Genomic DNA, 9,841 nt, shown 5'->3' with positions numbered 1-9,841 from the left:
TCTGGACGTGGCCCCGTGCCTCTGACCCCGAGCCCAGTGCCTTCCATGCCGCCCTGGCCCCGTGCATCCGTCAGGGGCCTTTGCGCCGTGGGTGCAGGAGGAACAGATGGGGTCTGAAAGTGCTCTCCTGAGGGAGGTTCTTTTCCCATTAAAAAATACGTTCTGTCACAGTCTGGACCAAGCGACAGTGGGATGCCCCTACGGTTTGCCCAGCAGGGCCAGGTGGAGGGCGCTGGGACTGTGCCCCCCGGGGGGGGGGGTCTGTGAGCTGGGGGCAGGGGGCCAGCCTGGCCTGGGTGTGACGGCCGCCTCCGCTCCAGGAGATCATCCTGAAGCGAGCGGCTGACATCGCCGAGGCGTTGTACAGCGTCCCTCGCAATCACAACCAGATCCCCACCCTGGGCAACACCCCTGCGCACACGGGCATGATGGGTGTGAACTCCTTCAGCAGCCAGCTAGCCGTCAACGTGTCGGAGACGTCACAAGCCAACGACCAAGGTACGCCGCGCGGGCCGCCCCTTCCCCAGACGCCCAGCTGGGATGGTGGGACTTAGCTGCTGCGGCTGACTGTGCCCTGAGGCCGGCGGGGACGTGGGCAGCGCCCCGGGCTCTGCAGCTTTGTTCAGAGAGGCCCTCGGGCAGAGCATGCTCAAGAGAACCCAGAAACCTGAGGCAGAGGCCACAGCGGCTGCCACACGGTTTACTGGTATTTGCTAGCCGTTTCCTTGAACTGATTCCTAAGGGGCTTTGCTTTCCTGGAAAGGCTGGGATAAGCCCTAGGATAGCTGTGACATAGGGGGCCGCGGACCCTTCCTGGATGCGCTGCGCAGGGGTCAGGGGGCGGGGTTTGGTTTCTGAGCCCGGAAGGAGCCACGGAGAGAAGCGCCCACTCCCCACCCGCACCTTTCCCTTTTCCGGCCGCTCTAAAGCCCGTGCAGGCCGTGATCCCAGAAAACGCCTCCCCGTACGCCGCTCGGCTTCCGTCCGCCCTCACCCCACGGGGGGAGCCAGGCTCCCGCTTCCCCTCCCCACGCCGACAGAAACAGCAGCCGTAGACATGGAGGCCCCAGAACAGCCTTTCCTGGGGACTTATGGCCACAAACAGCTCTCCTTGTCAGCCGTGGCATTTGAAGGTCTGCAGAGGCCGAAAGCTCACCTAGCGCGGGGGGACGGCCCGGGAATCGCGCCGTTGATAATTGCTTCTAAAGAGGAACGTGAAAGCTGCTGACGGTTAGATCGAAGTGCGCCTGGGCCGGCTGCCGAGGCCGCCGGAGACAGGACGGGGCTCGGCGTGGATGCTCGAGCAGGGCTGGCGTGACAAGGTTATTTGAGCTGGCGAGAGGCGCTGGGGCTGGAGGAAAGCATACGGTCAATTAAAAGCGTTCAATAGATGATAGAGGTTTGCGGGGAAACCCCCCCCCCCCCAAGTGTCTCTCCCTGATAATAATGTTATTTTTGGCCGGGGGGGGATTTTAACAGTCGGCTACAGTCGCAATACAAGCAGCGTGTCCCCGCGAGGATACGTCCCCAGCAGTACTCCCCAGCAGTCCAATTACAACACAGTCAGCACTAGCATGAATGGATATGGAAGTGGCGCCATGGCCAATCTAGGGGTCCCGGGCTCGCCTGGATTTCTTAATGGCTCCTCCGCTAACTCTCCCTACGGCAGTAAGTGTCTGTTTTTGTCACCCGTCATCACACAGATTCATATTCGCTGCAAAGTCAAATGTGTGCGTTGCTTGGATGTTCTGTGGTGTGAGCTACTGGATAAAAGGAAGGGTGGCTCTGGAGGCTGGGCGTCCACGTGACGACAGTAAATTGACCTAAAACGGGCCCCACGCGGTCACATTGGAAACCCAAACAAAATCGGCACCAAATGGGGCCGCCCAATTGGAAACGAAAAGTCCAACGCGAGAGTTTGCCTGTTATCCAGAGAGTGGCCAAGCCAGAAACATCTCGTGCTTGCTCTGTTGGCCCGACGCTCCAGGCGAGGCCCTGGAGCTCTCTTTGTCGTGTGGCCGTGCCCGGCGTCGCGCGTCCTGACCATGTTTGCTTTGTTGCAGTAGTGCCGTCCAGCCCTACCATGGCAGCCTCTTCGGTCACCCTCCCTTCAAACTGTAGCAGTACACACGGCATTTTCTCATTCTCACCTGCCAATGTCATCTCTGCAGTGAAACAAAAGAGCGCCTTCGCGCCCGTGGTCCGGCCCCAAGCTTCCCCTCCTCCTTCCTGCACCAGCGCCAACGGGAACGGACTGCAAGGTGAGGGTGCGCGCTGGCCTGAGGCCGCGGCCTGGGAGCGCCCCGAGGGCCCCGGGGCAGGCCAGGCTGGGCCGCAGGGCTGGAGTGAGGGGCTCTCCCTGGGGGGGCGGGAGCTCCGACCTTCCCCTGGGCTCCCCCGCGGGCTCCCGGCAGGGCAGCCCTGGCTGTTGCATGTTCTCCTTCGTCTGCCGCAGTGCGACACCCACCCCCCAACCCGATGCTCCTGGGAAAGAGCCCCCTTCGTTCAGTCCCCACAACCGGATTCTTCCTCTTGGTGGATGAAACCCGTTTCCTCATTCTTCCAACATGACTTAAGTGTCCTCACGGTAAAGCGGCCCATACCTGCAGGGAGTGGAACCCGCAAGGGAAGGAAAACGGGCCTTGGTGGAGGCAGCGGGGCCCAGGTTGCGTCCCGTTCAGCCGAGAGCGTGGGCAGGTGCAAGCCTGTCGCTCCCCCGACTCACAAGGCAGTGGGACAGCCTCAGGCCTCGGGTGATGGGTCATGGTGCCGCCTGCAGCGCCCACCTCGAAACTGGCCCGTTCTCACTGTCCCGAGCCTGAGCCTTTATTCTCAACCTGGTCTAACGGACCATGGGGCGCACGAGGCTGTGTTGTCCTCGGAAGGGCGCGTGCACCTAGACCCGGGGCCGTGCGTGCACCAGTGCTGCACAGGAGTTGGTTTTCCAGGAGATTTCTTTCAAAGACGCGAGAGGGAGAAGGTCCTGCCCAAGGGCAGCGGGAGGCCCCACCTGGCACAGCTGCCTACAGATGGGGCCGCGCAGAGCGGGCACCCAGCGCCCGCCCAGTGCTGGGGCCCTCTGGGCAGTGGCCGGTGGTGCGAGTGGCAGGCGGGGCTGCGTGAGGGCCCCTAGGCCCCGTGAGCTTGCACGTGGCTCTCGGTGGCTGACTGAGGCCCACGGGCTCTGAAATTAATTAAGTGGCCGTCGTCTGGCCTCTTTCAGACACCACCTTTGGTATATGCTCCTCCCGGTGAAAACCAAATCCAGTTACTCCTTTAAAAAAATGAATCCATTCAACCAGTATTTACTGAGCGCCTACTATGTGCCAGGCTCTCTGCTGGGTGCTGAGGACGCTACCGTGGAGAAGACAAACTGGCCCTTTTGTGAAGTCGGTGGCATATTTCACTTTGATGAACTAATGCTCAAAAAAGGAACTGGAAAGGTATCCGTGATTTGAAATAATTGTCTGCACAACACCTGTTAGCGTGAGAGGGACGCCCAGCCCCGAAGGGCCGCCGACTGGCCTGCAAGCCAGCAGCGGTCACCAGACCACAGGTGCTTAAGAGGCAGGTGGCTGGGTGCCATGGCCCTGCCCGCCGTCCACTCGGTGCCAGGGCCCATTGAGAGGTGGCGCCACGAGAGCCGTGTGTACACACACAGGTCTTCCAAACCATAAAGTTGTAACGGTGAGTCGGAGATAAATTAATAGTTCTGAAATTAATGAACTGAGAAATTGAAGCTCCCATCACTACGTGAACAGATGTATTAATATGTTATACATCAATTAATGAGAACGATCACGCTGACAAAAATTGAACAGCATTAAAGTTACCAGATTCTAGATGACATCTGTACCCGGAGTTCACTGGGAAGCACCTGCTGCACTTGGCCTCTTGGCCCAAGTTTCTCTTTCCCTCCGAGAAGAGGAAGGACACGCTCCCTACGGTGGAGCCGTGACTTGTGTCTCTCGAGGGCCCTTGGCCCTGAGATTGTGACCAGGTGGGCTGTGAGTGGCTTTGATCTTGGCGGGTCCGCGACTCACCATTACGATACAGAACGATCAGCGGAAGGTCCGAGGCGGGGGCTGAGAGCAGAGGGGGACCCGAGGCGCGTCCAGTTTGACTGGCTTAGGGAGCGAGAGCTGTGCCCGGGGCCCCGCGGCCCGAGAGCCAGCCTTGGCTGGCGTCACAGAAGTGACCGGGTTGGTTCAGCATCTGTCGACGGCGGTGGCCTCCGGGGGGTCTGGGCCTCCGTCTGCTATAAGCCAGCCACTGACGTGTGTGGGCAGCGGCCCTTCACACCCAGAAAGGCCAGAGACTTTCCCTTTGCCCCGTGGGGTCGTTGAGGCGAGGACCCCGGGGACCTGTCCCCCACGAGCACCCCACACCCCCTGAAGTAGGTGCCTTAACCGAGCCCACGGCTGGTTAACGGAGGGTTGTGCAGACCCACTGTCACTGCCGACCGAAGCCCAGGGAGGCCTCCCCCCGGTGCCCCACCCTGGTGAGAGGCGCCCTGACCCGCCCCCTCTCTCTTTCAGCTATGTCTGGGCTGGTAGTGCCGCCAATGTGAGGGGCGCTTGTTACCTCCCGCCGCACCCAGCATCCAAGGACGGACTTCAGGGGACACGTTAGTACATAAGAGGTGCTGATGGAGACCGTGTCTTCAGTACATCAGCAGCGGTTGAGATGCTACAAAAGACTTTGTTTAAAGATTTTATTTAAACTATTAAGAATCGACACACAAACGACCTACTTCTTCATGAACAATTCCATTTTATTGACTGAACTTTTCTCATATTTTCACATTTCTCAGTCCTGAAGAATAAGGAGAACAAAGCGATGCCTATTTTGTATAAAGTTTCTGACTCCGTCTTGGCTATGTCTAGTACTTGCTATGTGTTGGGAGAAACTTTGTGAATGCACCATTTTGATGATCATGAAACACTGATGAAAAACGCCTCCAAACATTTTTCTGTACTCATACTTAGATTCACAATGGTTGTGTATCTCTATAATGTGAAATATTTTTTTGTGGTGACAAAAGGGGGCCAAGGAGGTCTGAGCCATCAAACTGGAAGAAAGGAAGAGACGATGTGATCAGGAGGATTGGGGGGGGCGGGGTGGGGGGAGGGTCTATCGTTGCTTAACTTCATCTTAATGAAACGGAACTTTGTAACTTATTGTAGTTAGAAATTGTAACTTTGATATTGAATTCTCTTGCCTTCAACAAGCACACTGACAGAGGAAAAAAAAAAATGCTACTGTCTGTTGGTTAAAATATTCTCCCACTGCTAGAGCTTCCTGTTAAGCAAGTGTGATCTGCGACATTTTTTTCAACTTTTGCTAGCACTGTATACTATTGCATTCTTAGGCTACTGTGAGGTCCATGTTTCTTGTACCAGAAATTGTCCTTTTGACTTCTAGATCCTTCTTCCCTGATGTGTTTTGTATGTGGTTAAAAAATTGTAGACTTTTGTGATTTTTGCCAAAGTTGTAGCTAAATATTTATACACTTGTCTTGAATTTTTTTCAGATCCACTTAAATATTTAGGAAAAAAACGAGTTTTATTCCTTATGCGTCTTATAAGGAATAAAATGGTCTCCATTCAACACTTACTTTTCCATGAACACTTGCTGTTGCTAAGGGACTTTATTTTGTAACATATCAATTATAAATATTGTATTTATCTTTGAAATTTTGTACATTGCTTTTCCTACCATTTTCGGTTCCTTTTTCTTGTCTGCGTTGGTTTTTGATCATGGCCTGGTGTTGTGATGCTGGGAAGAGCATTAAAGCCAAGAACTGTTTGATCTGTTTCGTTCAGTGAACCAACATCCTTGCATTTCATTTGTACTTCCAAAATTTGCTATTGTTTGTTTAGACTTTCCGTCCTTTTTTTTTTTTTTTGAGGAAAAGTCAAATGCATTGTTTATTTTTATATTATTTTTAAGTTATCTGAACAAATACTTTTGAAGAAAAAAAACGTTCGTTGTATAGTCACAACAAAACGGTGCCACCCGCTGTGACAAACCCTCGTAGATTCCGTGCATGTGGAGCGGCCACGAAGAGGCGACACCGTTTGGGGCTGTGTCCTCCTTTTGTTTTATTTTTTTTGTAGAATGTAAAAAGTCATCTTAGCTGCCACCCATGACTTTGCCACATAGCTGAACTGTGTTTACTGGAAAAATTCAGAGGCCTAAAGTTTAAAATAAAACTTACTTCTGATGTTTTAATTAAAATGTTTGCCACATTAACTTCTCTGATGCCTTAAAAGTGGACTTCTTTAAAGAACCTTTGTGCTATTGGATCACAGGCTTACCCCACAATTGTTAATCAGTATTTCATTTGGAGAGTTACGGTGTAAAGCACACCCACGCACACGCACAAGCCCGGAGACCCCTGTGTCACTCCTTTCTGCATCTGGTTCTGCTGTGTCCAGTGTCCTCCCAAGCCCACCTCCGATTCAGAGAGGTTTCGGGGGACCCACAATCACCCCTCGTTTAAAATTCCTTTTTAACAATACGGTTTTTGTGGTCAGAACCCAGCAGCACTGTCTGTACTTTTAAAACTGGAATGACCTCCTTCAGACACTGTACCTGTTAGTGCCAAGCCTGCGGTGAGACCAAGAGGGTCGTTTCTTTTTTCCCTTTGCAGACACAGCACAGCAAACGTTTTGCAAACTGCAGCAGAAATCAAATCTAAAACAAAAAGGAGGGACTTTAAAATTTTTTCTTGACGAAAACCAAAACAAAACAATGCAGGACTTAAGAAAGTGTCCATTCAGGGGACTAAATCAAAGAATCAGAACATCCCCAGGGGTTAGCGCCGTCACACTCTGGCCCTGGGACCAGCCTGAGGAGTCACTTTGGAACTCAGTTGCCTCCGTTTTATTTTGTATAAGTAAGGGTTTGACCTAAAAATGAGCTCACGTGTACACGTTAAGGACGTTCGCAAGTCTCCTTGTCCCTGCACTTGGTTTGTGTTTTAGATTAATTAGTCGCCCTCATGGCTTCATCGTTTCAAAACTGAGCGCTCCACTAAATGGTAGATTTTACTGTTAAAGACCCTACAATAAGATTGTTTTATCTGTACATTTTTTCAGATATTTAACTGTATAAAAATGTTCATTTTACACAATATTTAATTAAAGTATTTCTTGTCCGTGAATTTCACTTTGGGTAACTTGATCTGTTTTGATTATTAAAATGGCTTTGCTCAACACGCAACAGTTGCATTGGCCGGGTGGGTGGGGTTGATCTGCACCCCCAGAGCTCTCTTGGCCAGGATGAAGACGGTTCATAGAAGAACCTTCTCCAAGGTTATCTGCCCTCAAACGCTCGTCTAAGCTGCACGGAGGGTTCCTTGTAGTTACTCAGATGCCTCTGGTCCCCAGAGGGGCCACCTGTACGTGTGTTGCATGCCCGCCGGCACATCGGAACATGACTGTGGGTCAGACCTGGGGGCCAGAGCAGCACTGCGGCCCACAGACAGTCTCGAGACTCGCTGGGGGCTTGGTCACCCCCGCCCCTGCCCCAAGCCCTCCTGCCTCCGCCCCTGCTTCTGAACTGGAGGACTGGCAGGTAGAGGGCAAGCGCTCTGGCTACTCCAGACATGTGCTCCTCTGTGCCCGTCACCGTGCTCCACCGGGACAAGATCCAGCTCGGAAAGCTCCAGTCGGATGGGCAGACACCAGGGCTCCGGACACCAGTGCCGCTGAACCCTGACCTGAGGGACACCATCGCCAACGGCAGGTCCACGGCCGTGGTGGGACAGACCCCATGCACTGCGCCCGCCCCTGGGCTGCACGGAGGTGTGGCCAACGGCTCGGCTCTAATGAGATGCGCCATCAGCACCGGGGCTCTGATTTTTGCGGCTCTGCTCAGCTCCTGTGCCTTTTCAGCAGCCCCACTCCGTTTCATTCTGCGGTTTTCATTTGCTCCTCAATGAAAGGCTGGTTTTGCATGTTTTGGCTTGCAGCTCTCCAACACATACACATAAGTGTGATCCAAATTAGTACTCACAGATGTCACCTTAATTACTTGTCCTGCCGAGCAAAACAGGGAATGATGATTCAAAACATAAAGAAACTTGTGAACACCTTTTTCTCCTGTCCATGACAATCGGGTTCCTCTGACTGCATTCTCGTTTCAGCCTTAAAGAGCGAAGAAAGAGGCTCATGGGGTACAAGGCTGCAGCCGGCCCCTCCCCTCCCCACCCCCCTCTGCCCCCACCAATTCCCCGCGTGCTGGGGACCAACCTCACCTCCTTCCCCACTCTGAGCCAGTGCCAGCGATGCCTGCTCAGGGGCGTGGCAGGGGCTGCTTCTCTGAGCTGCTCGCCTGGGCCCTGTGACCAGCGGGGAGGGAAATTATTTTATGTTTGTGTGTTGAATCCGAATTGAGAACTGCATTCTCGCCAAATGTGCGCCAGTTATTGTCAGGCCACCTTCCAGGGTCTTCCAAGCTTTTAAAGATTATTCAAAGCACTTGAAATGGGCTTCAATCTAATGCCTCATTTCATTGCATTAAACAGCCTAGTTAATAAAGAATCGATATATTCAAAGGGCAAGGTTATCTTTTGTCTATAAGGGGTGGTGTCATTCTGAACCTTTTATAGTTCAAATGCTGAAAAAGACCTCATGAAATCCATACTCATCAAGCGGGTCAACAGGAGCAATAAAGAGGCCCCTGAAAGGAAGGAACGCCCGCCCGCCTCTAAAACAACTCCGGCCTTATCTCCCCGCTCGGCACCCAGAGAAGTCCTCAGAAAATGTCAATTTCTCATCAAGACAAGAGGCTGCGATGATCACTTTTTCCAGAGAATACACACAATTAAGAGAACGCAGGGGGGCGGCTGCGGCGGGGTCTGTGGCTCCTGCTGTCCCCACGAGCTGCCGGCTCCCTCCCAGCAGATAATAAGAGCTGTTGATAACTCAAGTGTCAATATGCCAAAGAGCGAGTTTTGAATGTGAGTCCTTGTGCTTTGAGCCCGCCCGGCCGATCCCAGGCCCTGATAACGGCACAGCTGCCAACGGACACCCTGGGTTGGCCCTCACAATTAACGCGATGAATAAATCACACAAAAGAGTCGGGATGCTTTATACTCGGTGAGACAATCCCCTGCTTTACCCTTCAAGGATTCCTTTTATGTTGGAATAAGGTTGCTTTTAATGAAATTTAAACTCATCAGAGGAAATCAAAAACCTCCAATCAGATTACAAATTGATTTTTTGGTCATTTGTCATCCCCAGGATAGGGCTGTGGGTTTCACGGGGAGCGGGGCTGCCGGTCCGGGGCTGGGGAGCCAGCACGCACATGGCTCCCAGCCCCCGGCCTGGGGACAAACGGGAGCGGCTCTGGACCCCGTGCAGACTCAGACGTGGTCTTCCCACCGCCCGGGTCTGGCAAAGTGGACCCACAACAGCAGCAGGTGCCTGTCAGCTCTGAGTCCAGCTGAGGCTTAACCCGGGGACATCCTCGGTGGAACCCACAGTGATTTCTAGGTCTGCAGTCATGATCCGCTGAGGGCGGCCAACAGAGACACATTCTCTTGGGACTGCAGTGAGTTTTGGTTCGTACCCGCCACGCTCTGGATCTGCTCTGTGCCACCCCATGTGGAGCCACGTGGAGTGTGCCCTACACCCCAAGAGCTTACGACGTGGGGTGGAGAGAAAATGCGGCCAGTCCCGCTTGGCCATCCAGTCTGAGCCCAAGCATTCACTCCTAAGCACAGCCTGCCCTGGGAGTTCTCCCAGGGAGGCTTCTACAGCCGCTGCCTCCCAGGGGTCTCCTGTCATACCCTGGAAGGACTCTGAGTTTTCTGAGGACAAGACAAGGCCGT

The 9,841-nt window shown here is 53.4% G+C and overlaps 1 protein-coding gene across 9 annotated transcripts in view; it reads left to right on the top strand.

The window, feature by feature from the left end:
* The window catches only part of EBF3 (EBF transcription factor 3), a gene marked incomplete at both ends in the record, with an annotated part of 115,032 nt that extends 110,462 nt beyond the window's left edge, over positions 1-4,570 (top strand). For 2 of the 9 annotated variants that reach the window (XM_079728356.1, XM_079728355.1), the window contains 5 exons: positions 321-498; positions 1,480-1,668; positions 2,172-2,261; positions 3,331-3,443; positions 4,539-4,556. In XM_079728356.1, coding sequence (XP_079584482.1) covers positions 321-498; positions 1,480-1,668; positions 2,172-2,261; positions 3,331-3,443; positions 4,539-4,556 — 588 coding nt within the window. Of the gene's footprint in view, positions 1-320; positions 499-1,479; positions 1,669-2,063; positions 2,262-3,330; positions 3,444-4,538 lie in introns of all 9 variants that reach the window. The other 7 variants (XM_079728352.1, XM_079728351.1, XM_079728358.1 and 4 more) reach the window with 4 other exon arrangements.
* Positions 4,571-9,841: the final 5,271 nt, after the last annotated feature.

This window comes from Hyperoodon ampullatus (assembly GCF_949752795.1).
Source record: "Hyperoodon ampullatus genome assembly, chromosome: 1".
Classification (NCBI taxonomy): domain Eukaryota; kingdom Metazoa; phylum Chordata; class Mammalia; order Artiodactyla; family Ziphiidae; genus Hyperoodon; species Hyperoodon ampullatus.
This window is presented reverse-complemented; position numbering and strand designations above follow the sequence as displayed.